Source organism: Phodopus roborovskii, unplaced genomic scaffold (assembly GCF_943737965.1).
Source record: "Phodopus roborovskii unplaced genomic scaffold, PHOROB, whole genome shotgun sequence".
Lineage (NCBI taxonomy): Eukaryota > Metazoa > Chordata > Mammalia > Rodentia > Cricetidae > Phodopus > Phodopus roborovskii.
In genome coordinates this window covers 5,932,721-5,947,552 of record NW_026126461.1, presented here as the reverse complement: position 1 = coordinate 5,947,552, position 14,832 = coordinate 5,932,721, and the positions used below count along the sequence as shown (strand labels likewise).

At 45.5% G+C, this 14,832-nt stretch overlaps 1 protein-coding gene across 1 annotated transcript in view; it reads left to right on the top strand.

Annotated features, from left to right (window-relative positions):
• The window catches only part of Ndufa10 (NADH:ubiquinone oxidoreductase subunit A10), a 35,607-nt gene that overhangs the window by 9,237 nt on the left and 11,538 nt on the right, over positions 1 to 14,832 (top strand). Inside the window, exons 5-9 of the mRNA XM_051190810.1 lie at positions 79 to 200; positions 1,710 to 1,789; positions 2,501 to 2,555; positions 3,373 to 3,458; positions 13,205 to 13,313. Coding sequence (XP_051046767.1) covers positions 79 to 200; positions 1,710 to 1,789; positions 2,501 to 2,555; positions 3,373 to 3,458; positions 13,205 to 13,313 — 452 coding nt within the window. The remainder of the gene's footprint in view (positions 1 to 78; positions 201 to 1,709; positions 1,790 to 2,500; positions 2,556 to 3,372; positions 3,459 to 13,204; positions 13,314 to 14,832) is intronic.

The following is a 14,832-nucleotide window of genomic DNA, read 5'->3' as shown; positions in this document are numbered from 1 at the left end:
TAGGGTCATGGTTTAGATCCCCATGTGCCAGAAGCCTGTAGCTGTCTAGGGTTGATGACCACGGGCTCTCTCCTGTAGGTGTGGACCACTACAATGAAGTGAAGAGGCTCACTCTCCCAGAGTACCTGCCACCCCATGTAGTCATCTACATCGATGTGCCTGTGCCAGAGATAAAGAGCCGGATCCAGAAGAAAGGAGACGTAAGTCAGCACCCACGACAGCCAGGGCCTGCATGTTTCTGTGTCTACATGTGCCAGTTCCCAGTAGCTTTATCAGGGCAGAAGACACAGGCAGGAGGTCCCAGCCAAGAGCACACATCTGTCTCCCGAGCCATTTGTGGGGAGGCAGAGAGATATCTCCTCTGTCCTGCTTGGACCTTTCTCTCCTGAAAGGGGTCTCTTGTCCTGTTGTCCTAGAGATGAAAGTGATTTGGATGTCCTTTCAGTCATCATAGAAATTCAGAGGGTGTTTTGTGTTGAGTGTTTCTGTTACAAGCAAGGTAGTATATTACCTTAGCAGAGGGCAAGGCTGGTACATTCCAAGTCTAAAAAGCAGGGCAAGGGTTGGCTTTCTCCTTGGGCTTATGTGGGTGTGGAAGAATGCACACCTACATGTGATCTTGTTTCACTTTGGCCACGACTAGTGATTCCCTGTTGCCTCTACAGTGCTGTTGTGGCCTCTCCCCTGTTAGTACTGAGTGCTTATGTCTGTCAGACAGAAGTGCCCGTGGTTCCTAGATGGCACTCACTGTGCTGCAGGAAAGTTCCCAGGGGGCGTGAGTTCTCCAGGGAAGTCAGTCCCTTTGACCTCTGTAGGCAGAGTGCAGTTGACTGTCACATTTTCCTGTGCCTGGTCTACGGGCCGGGGCTGCGGGCACTCAGGAAGTGAGTGACACTTGTCTTTTTCTGAACAGCTAAGTGAGATGAGATTTATAATTGATTACATGCACCAGTTGAAATTTACAACTGGTACATTTAGCAAATTAAGCAAATTATGGCAACTTCTGTCACAGGCCAGTTTTAGAGTTTTTCTTTATTTCTGTAAGTCAAAAGAGTAGGCCCAGTCCTTTTTATCCTCCTCTTCCCTCCTACAAGTGTTTCTTGAGTACCTCTGTACCAGACTGCAGGGTGCTGGAACTGTGTGCTGATTGGATAGGTGAGTTCCCCACTCCAGCAGCTCACGCTGTAGCTGAGGAGCTCTGTGGTGAGCAAGGAAGTAAGCAAAAGCCACAGAAGGTGCATCAGGGAGAAAGAACGAGTCTTAGCTTTGGCTAAACTGTCCACTCTTAATTGAATTTTAAAATTATCCTCGGATGACAAGAGAAGGGAAAGAATGTGTGGAGGTGGGGAGGGAGGGGGAGAGCAGGGGGTGGGGAGGGGTCTGCAGTGGGAGACGGTGGAGTAGCTGGGAGAGAGACTGGGCCTCCCAGTCTCTGCTCCCTCATTGCCTGCGCTTGATGTGAGGTACAGCAGAAAGACAGGCGGGGCTTTACAGAGGGACCTCTTTCCTGGCCCTGCCCTGAGTGGAGGAGGGTCATGACACGGGTTGCTCTGGAGTCGGGAATAGTTCTCACCGGTACCCCCTTCCTGTCCCCTGAGATCCTTGCAGCTTGTCAGCCCTTAGGGAAGAAACAGTGCCTTCTGTTGTGGCCATGCTTTCCGCACACAGGGTCTGAAGGCTCCTGCCCTGTTCTCCTTGCTTTTGTTTAGCCACATGAAATGAAGATCACCACTGCCTATCTCCAGGACATCGAGAACGCCTACAAGAACACCTTCCTCCCAGAGATGAGGTGAGCCCAGCACAGTGCTGACATGTAAGACTGCAGCTGGCGTACGCAGACTGGAAGCACCCCATAGCCCAGAGTATTTTCTCTCCCATTCACAGGCTCAGGCTGCAGAGCCGACAGGAGACTTTTCAGTTCAGGTTATGTGAATTTGGGTGTTTTTAAAAATGTTCCCCTCTCTCTCCTGTTATATCCTTAAAATTCTCGATGCTAAAAATAAATTCATGCTCAAGTCCATGTCAAATTTTAGCACTAGACTTATTCAAATAGCAATTAGATGTCTAGAAAAATTGCTCAACATACCTGTGAAGGAAATCCATGAATACACAGTCCCTTAGATCCTTTCAGTTGTCACCCTTAGCAGTATTAGGGTTAGCATCACCATGTCTGTCTTCTTCCATTCCTGTTCCTGTGTTGAATCATGGGAAACTGTGTTATTCCCCATTCCTCAGGGTTCTAGGTGTATTTGTATGTAAAGGAAAAGTCTCAGGGCATTGTTTAAATTCTCAAAGATATTAAAATTATGAATAAAATAAAAATGAAGTGATTTTTTGCCTCTTGTACAGTCATACTGTGGTGGTGTGAACACAGAACACTCAGGACACAGACTATGGGATGCTTGCATTAGAACAGGGGCTCTCGTGGCTGCCGCACATATGTCCAGACATTCTGTGTGGAAATGCTGACCATGTGCCTCTCTCTCATTCTGTCTTACAGTGAGCAGTGTGAGGTTTTGGTGTACAGTACCTGGGAATCTGAAGACTCAACCAAGGTGGGGAATGCTAGTCAATGGCAGATATTCTTAAACCTGAGTGTGATTTCCTACTAGTTATAGGAGCATTGACGCATCATAATTAGACAGCAGGATCCGTCCTGCTCATCACCTTCCCTGAGCCATCAAGTTGTTGGTTATTTTTTTTAATAGCTTTTTTCATATCGTTTTAAAATCATAGATGGCAAAGATGCAAAATGCCTCGGGACATGTGTGTATCACGGAGTATGATAGCTGTACCTTGCATTAGTTCAGAGGAAAAATTTTTTTAAAGAGAACTATTTTCCTTGAGTCTGCATTTTGTGAAATTCCAGTTAATTTTAATGGTGTTTTCAGGAAACCTAGTGAGTATCAGCCAAGTAATTCTGAAAGGAATAATTCAGGACATCTTCTCTCCCAAGTACAAAAGCATATGCACAGTATCTTAGAACAGTGAGCCTGGGTGTGTTGTTCAAGAGCTCTGAGCGTGAGAAGATTGCCTGTGAAAGGAAAGGGCAGGACTAGAGAGAGGCCTGAGCTCTCCTCCTGGAGCCCGCGTTGGCGTGTAGGTTCCTGTTTCTCTGCGTGGCTCTTTTCTTCTGAAGGAAGTGTTGGGAAGACAAGGGTAGTGTTCTTGCTGTTGGCTTTTCTGTCTAGTCTGTCTTTTCCTCTAGTCTTCAGAGCAGCTCTTGGTATTTGGGGTGTTGGGAGGCAGGACCATGCTGAGCAGCATTCAGGTCCCACCATTTTGTTCATGACTTGTATGCCAAGATTTTGTGACTTCCACTGTTGCCCCGTTCACAATTTTAAAGTGGGGTCTCTGTTTCTGTTGTTTTAGGTGGTAGAGGACATTGAATACCTTAACTACAACAAAGGGCCTTGGCTTCAACAGGATGACCGAACCTTTCACCACCTGCGGATGCTGTGAGTCACTGGGGGAGCTGTTGGGACAGGACAAACTACTCCTTGGACACCGCAGGGGTCTGCTGCATGCTGTAGAAGTAGACAGTTTTTAAGTAATTAATGCTTCAATTCAGTTGTCAACTGCTCCAGCCAGTACTGAGGTGCTCACCCTTTCCCCTTCCAGATAGCTCTTGGGTGCTCCAGTGGGCTCAGGACGAAGTTATTTGTGGTTACTAATTCCACCATTACTTTGCTTCTGCCCTGTGCCAGGCTTGGTTCTAGATTGAAAGACTAGGATCAAATAAAATTTCTGCTCTCAGCAAAGACACCGTTTAGTGGGAGATGCAGAGCAAACCAGGGCATGGAACTGTTGAGTCATAAAGGTCACTCCTAGTCCTGGAGTGTGAGTGGCCAGCATGTGTAGGCCTTTGCATGAAGAGGCCTGAAGAAAGGAGGATTCAGCCTTATATGTCTGAAACTTAGCAGGCGTCAGGGGCAACAGATAGAGAGGCTGAGGCAGGGACAAGCTGAGGATGGTGTAGTGACACAGTTAAACCAGCGTGAGCAAACGGAGGGGCCATGGCAGAGGCAGACCGCAGATGTGGGCAGGGAGGCCACCTGCCTGAGTGAGTACAGTCTTCCACTACACCCTTCCCGTTAGACATGTGCACTAGGCTTCCCATTCCATCCTCTTCAGAGCCACAGTGCCCTGACTTCTGGGACCCTGCTCCCCCGGACACTTGAGGAGTGATCTCTGTGTTGAGCGTGTCCCTTGACCTTGTGGATGTCCAGTCAGTCCTGATTACTGCCCAGCCTGTGCTACTGGCCATCAGCTGAACCCCAGTGCTTGGAAGCTGACTTGCCACCCCAGGTCCTGCACAGCCTTCATACGAATGTACATACAGGAGAGATTCCTGGAGGAGGTGCTTTTCATTGTTTTGTAGTTATTCCTACAAATTCAGAAATCACTTTGTAAAGAAAACACTGTTAATAGCCTTGCCCTCTGGCTCTTTCTGGGCTGCCTACACCAGAATGCCTCAGTGCTCAGATCTCTCTTCTCAGTATTCAGAAGTAACTGACTGTGACTGTGGCAGAGCCCCTGCCTAGTGTTATGATGGTGTTCCTCCTCAGTGGTGCCAGTGTGCTTGGTCCTTGGGAGTAAGGATGGATCAACTGTGCTTTCTGCACCTGCTGGGTTAAGTGGAGCTGTGGTCTCCTGTGTTGAGGGCACAGCCAGCTCACTAACATACGGTTAACAGGCCATTGCCCATGGTTGATAAGCTCAGTGGTGGAGCACTTGCTGTGATGCTGTAGCTTCAGTCTCCAGCATGGTTGTGGGATGCCTGAAGTGGACGTGCTGCAGCCTTTTTACCCTTCCATCACCAGAGCAGCAGTCGTAGCAAAAACAGATTCACGTGGAAGGAGGAGTCAGTGTGCTGAGTATTAATTCACAGTGCGGTGTTTAAGTGGGATTTCAGTTTCTAATCAAACTGAAGTATTGGGTACAAATTACTTCTGGTTGGTTGGAATGGATGTTGAAAGCTGATAGGTAGACACAGCATAGTGTCTCTTTATCAGGCTGCAGGGGGTGCGTAGCGTTTGGTCTAGCTAGAATGTGGGGCAGGTCACTTGATCCCTTGTGCCTTGCTTTCTTCATCTGTAAAATGTTAGCACTGAAGCAGAAACATGAGGCTGAACTTGCTGACTAGAGAAGAAAAATAAGTGTAAGTATAGAGTTCACATACGTTCCATTCCGTAGACTCACTGACCCTCTATGCAGCTGTCTTATGCCAGTGAAAGAAACCCGCTGATAGAACCGAGTCTCTGAAAAAGTCTCTTAAGGCATCTAGGTATCCTCCATCGAAACACACGACAAAGCCTCCTTCTGAATCTTCCTGTCGAGGGGAGTGAGTCTTCAGCCAGCTCTTCCTGTGGCCCTGCAAGAATGGTCTGCAGCCTGGTACAGTACCTGTTCAGGATGCATGCCACAGTCCAGCAGAGACTGCAAGCTTGCTGACAGACACAGTGAGAAACACAATAGGGAGCTCTGGTCCCTCAGAAGTGGAGCTCTCTGCGGTGTTGATGTTCGATGGGAAGCTCCCTGAGGCTGTTTTTGTTGTAGCAATTTGTGCCTTGCTGTGAATGTGGCAGGGTGTCTGGAAGGTACTCCCAGCAGTCTCAACTGCAGGAGGTACAAAACGAAAAATGGAAAGAAGCAGATGTCATAAGCAGAAATGTAGTTTAAAAGTCTCCAGGAGAAAAGACTTTTCTTCATTAAAGATTACCCTGTCATGTGTCACAGCAACACAACATGGAGGACACATATGGTAGAATAATAGGCTGTAAGCTCATGGTGGTCAGGAAACAGATAGGGCTGGGTCCTGAAGAGCACACAGCCATAGGCTGGTGATTACACCTGTGAACATATAGACCTTTGGAAGAAGATACTAAGAATTTAGCTGTCGCTGGATGGTGTGGGCACACAGCTTTAGTGCCAGCACTCCGGAGGCAGAGACAGGTGAATCTCTGTGAGTTCGAGGCCAGTGTGGTCTAAAAAATGGAGTTCCAGAATAACTAGATTTGTTACCCAGAGAAACAGTGTCTCAAAACAATCAAAAGAATCCAGCTGTTATGCTTGGGTCCTCATTATAGTGGAGAAAAAAACAGAACTTGCCTCAGAATTGCTGTAATTTATAAGGAGTGTGAAATGCATAGAGCTGGGCCACCCAGGTGCTGAGTTTTGCTAGTTTATACATTGTATCTCGTAGATTATAGTTATCCTGTGTTCCTTCTGTTAATATTGCTCTTCAGTACTTTGCTTGTTTCCTGCTTCCTTTTTATGTTTTATTTGCTTTTCCCCATAAACAGGGCTTCTCCCCCTCCCTAGAGTGTAACAGGCTCTCTTGGTGACAGGGACACTCTATTCTTTTTCTTTGATTCAGCATCCCAGGGACCTCAGCATCTGCTCCACTGTAGGAATTTCTGATTTCCCATCTCAGCTGTGAGCTCTTCAAGCTCTTTAAGCACTCATCTGTTTATGCTGTGTACTTCCTTGATGCTTGGGAAATGTTTGTGGCATGAGTGGTTTGTGATCAGCTGAGCTTCAGGGGAACTATTCCATCAGCTCCCTAGTGTTTCCTGCCCTCTCCTCGTGGTCGTCTTCATGTCCTCCCTCCCACACTGTAGGCGCTAAGAGTGGTGCCTGGTGTTGGTTTTCCTCTGATCTCACATCTAATTGGATCTACGCTTAGTGCCCCTTGTGCATTTTCTTCATCTCTCCTACTCACAAGCATGGATTAAGTGGTGATCCTGCCATGTGCCACACTGTTTACACATCCTTAAGCTATGCTTAGAAGTACAGGAGAAAATTACTATTTCAAAAGTAATATACTTGAGTTACGACTGTTTTTAGTAGAATAGTACATTTTTAAGGAAGAGCCAGCTGTCAGGCTCTTGGGAAGTTCATGACGCCAATGGTGAAGAAAGATGAGGCAATAGGCTCACCCTAGCAGCACGGGGCAGCACTAGTTAAGCTGTTCAAGGCTAAGCGTACAAAAAGCAAGGTGAAGTAACTGGAGGGCAAAGGCATACCTGCTTGTCTTGGGAAGTTAGAAACAACGATCAAAACCCCAGTCACCTGCCATCCTGCTGTCACAGGACCCATACTGATAGTTTAGTGGGGTTCCAGTCAGTGCAGTGTGTCTTACAGTTTATATCCTATTTTAATATCACAGACATGTCCCTGTTTACGAAACACAAGTTTTTTATTTTTAGTGACTATGTCAGTTAATAAATGAATCAAGTTGGCACATTGTGGTCTGTGTGCCAGATCACCCCAGAGCTGCTCCCTGTCCTTACATTTGCATATTAGGTGCCAGAAACTAGAGCCCCTCCCATTTGTGCATGAGAAATATCTCAGTGAAAGCCACTCATAGCACAGTCACTTCGTAATTCTAAAGCCTCATTCATACTATCTGGTCCTCAGTCGGAAAAGTTTATTAACTGGGATAAAGCAGAACTCATTGACTACTTGCTGATACTGCTCTTTCTGATTATTTTTATTTCTTCATATTCACAACACAATAACTCACATATTGTGCACACTTCTTTGGTTCCATGTTACTTTCATAAGAATTGTTGCTGGATCGGGCTGTACAAATAAATACATTTTACAGCTTTTTTGGTTTTTTTTTTAGAAACTGTTGCCAGGGAGTATTTTATCTGTTAAGAAGTACAGTTAGGATTGGGAGATGACCTAGTTAGTAAGGGAGCAGAGGCACCCCCATAACAAGGTGGGTGTGGTTGTGCATGCTTGTTTGGAGATAGGGGGACCCCTGGGGCTTGCTGACTAGCCAGTCCAATCAAATCCATTCCATAAGAGACCCCCATCCCAAAAATTAAGATTGCGAGTGAGAGTCTTCCTGGCCTCTGCACACATAGCCACCACACTCATTCACATGTGCATTTGCACACACACAGGAACATGAATATGTGCACGTGTATACATGACGATACAGTACAATTAAATTGAAATCAAGACCTGCCATTTGTTCCCAAAAGAAAGAAAAGAATTGCCTTGCTGTGCAATTTCTAAATCTTAGCTTCTATTCCTCTTGGTTGCTTATGTGCCTTTGTGAGTCTTCCTTTTCCTGCTGGTGACTTTTTCAAGAGGCAGGCGTTGTCTGTTCATTTGCTGCTTTGTTTTCAGCTGGTGGTTTTTGCTTGTTTCATTCTTCTTCCTACTTCCTTAGGTCTCAGCTGCTCTCTGCAGCATCCCAGGGAAGAAACTTGGACAGCTGAGTTAGACCTTCTGTCCTAATAGCCCTGGTCCACTCAGTTTCCCTCTAGTACTGCTTTTCCTGCAGCCTGTACATTTGATAAGGAACATTCTAAATTTCATTATGGGAAAGTAAGTTCAATGCCTTTGAGACTTCCTTGGCTCTCATGTGATTTGGGAGAGTGTTGTTTGTTGTATCTGGAGTTTTCCACCTATCGTTTCTACACCTACCCCTACGCCTAACCCTGGTGTGATCTGCAAGCATTCTGCCTGTTTCTCTTACCTCCATTCAGGTGTGTTACAGGCTGGCATGTCTCATTTACGCCTTAGTACATGCTCCATTGAGCAGACAGTGTGGGTTCCGCTGTGGGTCAGGTAGTGCTAAGTCTGCCTGTTGATAAGCTGAGGCACGTGGGGACGGGTCATCTGTGTCCTCTGTTGGATCTGTCAGTTCTGAAATGCGGCTAAAGCTCAAGCAATGCAGCTCTCCTGGGTCTCCATTGAGCCCTGTTTATTTTTGCCTGTGTCTTGATTCTTGTTGCTAAGAATCTTATATCTTATAACTAGATAATGCCTGTCTATATGGGCCAGATATTTTGCTTTGTTCTGAACTTGGCTCTGTCTGAAATGTTATAATAAAGACACTTTTGCCCTTAACATAGCCATGATACCTTTTTCTTCATTCTTTTACTTTTAAATTGTCTCAACTTAAAATCATCTCTTACACAGCCAATAATTTGGTCTTGTTTTTTCATATCACCTAACAGTTGTGCCTTCTATGTTTGGATCTTTTGTGTTACAGTGAGCAGTAATATTGAAATCCATTTTTCCATGTTTTGTGTGTTTTACTTGTACATTGTTTTTTCCTCCTCCCCCCAATTCAGTTGATCATCTTATATAATTCTACTTACATCTAAATACTATGTATTTTATAGTTTAGGGAAAAAAGTCACAATTTTAGTTGCTGTGTTTTCCTGTCATTCCCAGTTCATATGCCCACTGCTGTTCTACAGAAGGGCAGGTGGCTGACAGCAGGAAGCACCCCGTGTCCATAATAGCATTGCTGGCGTTATTCCACTCCCCTGATGGTATTTCTAAGAAAAGTGCAGTTAGCCTATCCTAGCCATAACACCAGCCAAATTACTTTTTTAAAATTATTGTGACTGTGCTGAGTATGTGGAGATGTGTCTTGTGTGTGTGTGCGTGTGTGTGTGTGTGTGTGTGTGTGTGTGTGTGTGTGTGTGTGTGTGTGTGTTTCGAGACAGGGTTTCTCTGTATTGTTTTGGAGCCTGTCCTGGAACTCACTCTGTAGACCAGGCTGGCCTCGATTTCACAGAGATCCGCCTGCCTCTGCTTCCCTAATGCTGGAATCAAAAGGTGTGTGCCACCAATGCCCAACTCTGCCTCCATATTCTTTAAGCATGTGGTGTGACAGCTGTGTCCAGAGTGGGGATTACTGAAAGTGTATGGCGGGAAACATGAGGCTGTGAGACAGTACTGTGCTCCTTATGTGGTCCCTGGAAACATCCCCGTGGATACTGTGGGGTGCCTATAACTGCCTCAAATGGTGTGTGTGTTGGTGGGGGGTGGGTAATATTAACTTGGCCCCTCTCTTTCATGCCATCCCTCCCTTCTCCCTGAAGTCCATTCTGAAGTGGATGCTGTCTATTGTGTCTTGGCCTGTCCATTTTACTTACTCTCTGCCTTGCTGGTTTGAGGCCCTGGTGTTGGCTCGCTGCTTCTGATCAGCCACTAATTGCTCTCAGCTGTTTCCATTACACCTCCAGACTGTAGTTTTCTTGTTAAGAAAGTTCCTGTTTCCCCTTTAGGAAGAGCATTTGTTTCTTGATTAGCTCAGGAATTTGTGCTCTATGTCCTGGTCCAGCAGCGAGTGATTATCTGAATCTCAGTGTTCTTCACAGCCTGCCCAGTCACCTTGTCACTGTCCCTACACCTCCTCTTAATGCTGTGGGTCTGTCACACAATGTCTGAGATCCTTGCTTGTTAGGATCAGTCACTGTGAGCAGTGTGTGAGCTAGCATACAGGAATAGAAGACTGTGTAAGATCCAGACAGACTTGCTGAGACTGGGGAGTATGTCTGGCTTTTGACCTCCCACAGATAATACCATGTCATTTTCTAAATGTGATCTGGAACACGTGTTGATCTGATCCATGCTTTAAAATCATAATTTTGGTAATTACTTAGTTATATGGTTATCAGGCTATGGAGCTGTGTCCTGTAATTTTCCCAGAGTTTGTGAGTTACAAGGTCCAATTGATTGCTTTCATTCCATTTGCTGTGGCTTTGTCCTTTCCCTGTCTTGTGTCCTCTCCTCAGTTTCATAACAGTTTTCAGTGGTAATTGTGTTGATTTTAATTTCTTGAGTGAAAATTATGATCTATTTTCTGAGATAATTATTGTAAACATGCCACTTGCCAGTTATATTCATTTGGCCCAGAACTGGACCAAATTATTGCTTTGGAGCATTTCTATTTAATTTCAGTTACATTTGTCGGTGCACCCACCCCTACCCAACCTCCCAGCTTTCACAGAGCCCCACCTGCTGCCCATGAGGCCCACAGTGGCTGCTGGGAGCCCATTTCCAACGAGAGATCTATTCTGCGAGACAGATGGAAGCTCTCCGAGGAGCTTCAGGCAGGACTGCACTGCAGGTCAGGAGGCACAGAAACAGTCTGTGAAAGGTGGGAGAAACGGCACATCTGCTAATGGAGAAATCTGTAGTCACAAAACCTCAACTGCCATCTTATTCTTCTCTGCCTCCTTGCCTCAACCTTCTGTTCAAAGCTGTCTGCCCACAGTATTTCCACCAGACTGTGGTCAGACATCATAGCTGGACAATGGTGTGGCAGGTACATTGTTCGCAGTTGGGTTTTCCCAACCACAGAGCTGAACCAAGTGTTCTGTGAGTAGAACTCTCCTTAGCTGCTCTGTGTTCTCTCATAAAAGGCTTCCTAGTTTCTTTATTTTTTTTATTATGTCTGATCAAAGAGAAGTATTTACTGGAGATATGCAGTGAGGCTCTCCTCATTTCTGTGAGCTCTGCTAAGAGTTGGACTTTTCCAGGTTTTAAGTAAAGTGCAGAATAGAGCAATGGATTACTTTTAAAGCCTTCTTGTAACTTTTTCTGGGACATGTGAAAATTGTAATTTTGCCAAATTAAGCATAGATGGCGCTGTTGCTTTGTTTCATATACTCCCAAGACACGTTCTTTATTTTCCAGCATTTTCTAAGGATTTTCAGCTATAGAGAAAACCAGATACCTCCCTACTACTTTGGTATTTGTTTAACATTTACTGTGTACTTCATTTTTAGTTGAAATATTTTGTTACCACTTCAACAAAATTAAACTGTAGCAGATACAAAATAGCTCTGTGTTAGAGTGTGTGAGAAAGTTGTTGTGTAGCTGTGGAGAGGATGCTAGAGGGTGATGCTGAAGATGATGGGCCTTGGTACTGTAGAGTTTTACCCAACAGCTAAACTAAGCTAGCTTATAGAACTCAGCTACTTTGTGTACTTTGTAGACTTGACTGTTTGCAAGCTTGAGTTGTTTTTAAATGTTTCCGTATTTTTTGATAAATGAAACCAAGTGGACATGAAAGCTAAGAAAAGCAAGCTTAACTTCGACTGTGACAAGTATGGCCATTTACCTAAACAAGTGCAAACCACATGGAAGGATAGGCAGGAAGGCCACCTGGTCAGCTGCTGTTTGAATCATTAGCGGGAGTGATGCCTTTGTGCTAGGACAGCAGGCCATGCTTTTGCTGCTACCCACGAAGCTCAGTCTGCCACAGCCCTTCCTTGTTTCTCCGTGGTTTCCTATGGAAGCGTGACCCATGGGTCTATATATATGCCTGGCATTTCTCTTGAGTTGTCCTAGTCCTTTGGTGTCCTGGATGCTTGCAAGTTTGTGTAGTGAGCCTGGATGCTTCTTACAAGATCCAGCCACCAGGAGCCAGATATAGTATAGAATGTCCACTTGGAAATTGCAGAGAAGAAATGCCCTCTGTTGCCTTTACAACTTAGATGTAACTAAATATCCATTGACAATAATTACTTTGTTTCTTATGCCTGTAAGAAAAGCTTTAATGACTTTTCTCCTCACACAGCTGTCTCACCAGGTACTTAGCTTCCCAAGTACAAGAATGTCAAGCATTCAAGGATTTAAGCCTGCATGACAGGGCCCAGTTGTAATGCTTCTTCCTCAAAATAAAATAAAATAAAAGTTTGTCTCCTCAAGCATACTGGTTATTTTGAGACCAGCTTCAAAGTGAATGAGCTGTAACAGCAGTTAAACATCCTGGCATCAGCAGAGTGAGATGGTTAAACAAGGACTGTAGGTATTACCAGTGCCAGGAATGAAGCTGACCATTGATAAGTATGGCCTGCCTCCTTATTGCTACTAACGAGGCGTGTCCATAGCATAGTGACCTACCATCTGCTGGTAGCTTTCTCCCTGCTCTTGTGTGCAAAGAACACAATGTCCATTTTCCCACTTCCCAAACTCTGAAGGTACCGGGGCTTCACAGAACCTACTCAGTTCTGGAGCTGTTTCAGCAGTGGATACTACTCGACCCCGGGGATCTTGAGGAAGGTGCTGCTTCAGAGACACCTGCTTTGAGCAGCATTTATCTTTGGGTTTTTTTCTTGTTGTTTTTCTCTTTTAAAGATTTATTTTATGTGCATTTGTGTTTTGCCTGCATTTATGTCTGTGTGAGGATGCCAGATCCCCTGGAACTGGAGTTATAGACAGTTGTGAGCTGCCACATGGGTGCTGGGAATTGAACCCCGGTCCTCTGGAAGAGCAACCAGTGCTTTTAACCACTGAGCCATCTCTCCAGCCCCTATCTTAGGGTTTTGTTTGTTTGTTTTTGTTTTTAATATGGATACTGAAAGAGTCAAAGATAATATTTGCCTAATGGTACTTACTTTGATGTCTTGTTGTAATCCATGTTTGCCTTATTTTTCAGGGTTCAGGATAAGATGGATGTGTTGAATTACACGACCGTTCCTATCTATCTCCCAGAAATCACAGTTGGACCTCACCAGGGTACCCGAATCTACAACAGCTTCAGAGAGGTGAGCCCTAGCCATGGGGGCAGAGTCTGGGGTACTTATGGCCACTAAGCCACCTCTGTGAAGATAGATCTACTGCTCTTGTCAACTTCTGTCATAAAGGAGCGAGTCCTCAGGCATGCAGCGGGTCCAGGACCCTTACTAGGTGCATTATTTTGATGGACACATGCCCTCATCCTTTAGCTGGTATTTCCAATTCTTCGTAGCTGTATCTGATGTCTCCTTACTCCTCACCGTTTATCTCTAAGTCGTTAGGCTTACATTTCTACAGTGTCCTCCAGCCAACTGGTACAATGCAGCAAGAATGGCAGAGAAGACAGTGGGGGCGGCTGCCACTCCGATCACACCTTTCTCTAATCTTCTTCACAAGCCTTTGTCCTTCCCTTGGTGTGAGGAGTCATTTCCAGCCATTCAGCACGGGGTCAGAGGCCTAACAGAACAGCATCGTGGAATGGGAAGAGTAGTCCTCTGTCCATGCTCTGCTGTAGTTTGTTAGTTATTGGAAAGTGTGAATCATTGCATTGAAGTGGCACTGAAGGGAGCATGTGTGAGTCTGCATGCCTGTGAGAGGTCATGTATTCCTATCACGTGCACAGCATCGGCTGCAGAGCCCCGGAAGCATTGATCAAGGGTTCCACTGTGGCCAGATGTTTTATTTTGTTTTGTTTTCCTTTCTTGCAGTACTCAATGCTTTCTTTTAAGCAAAATTTTTGTGCCTATTTGAAAATAATTTTATTCACTATAGAAATTTGGGAGCATAGCCATAATGACCCTCCATCAGGCATCCTCTATTCATGCTGATGCTGCTTTTACTGTGTGTCTCTTCCTGAGTGCACTGTGAAAACCTGTGGCCTCCTCAAGCCCAGGCTGTGGTGGCTCCTTGCTATGCATGATCTGTATCTGGACTGACGTCATCTCACCTTAGTGGACTCAGCTGCTCTCTCGGGCCTCAATGGCCATCGTCCTTGCCCCCCTCTGCCATGTGGAAGCAGCCTCATTCAGGTCCATCTTGCCCTCTGTCTGCTGTAGCAAGAGGGTCTGTAGCATTGCTGGACCTGCCTCCCTGTGTTCTGTCAGCTCTGGCCTCATGATGGTGTGCGTGTGTGTCAGCTAGGTGGTTAGTACTGTCCCTTTTATGCCTTTAATATTATCACCTGTGCCGTTCGTAATAGAGCTAGCCTTCCTTGGTTCTGATGATTGTTACAGCATTTGGGAAATAGACACATAAGGATCAGGAATTCGAGGTAATCCTTAGCTATGTGGTGAATTCAAGGCCAACTTGAAAAAAGTACTAATAATAGAAAAATAACCCTCCCTGGCGATCTGAGATCACCGTGGCGCCCTTTTACAATCATATGTCATCGGACTCATTGATCACCGTTGTTCTCACTCACTGTGTGGTCTGTGCACCTTTTCCCCATGGTGCATGCTCATGCATTAGGAATAGCTCTCCTGGACTGTAGGCCTGCTACATCACACCAGCATGGGCTGTGCACTTGTGTTCTGTTGAGTCTTCCAGTTG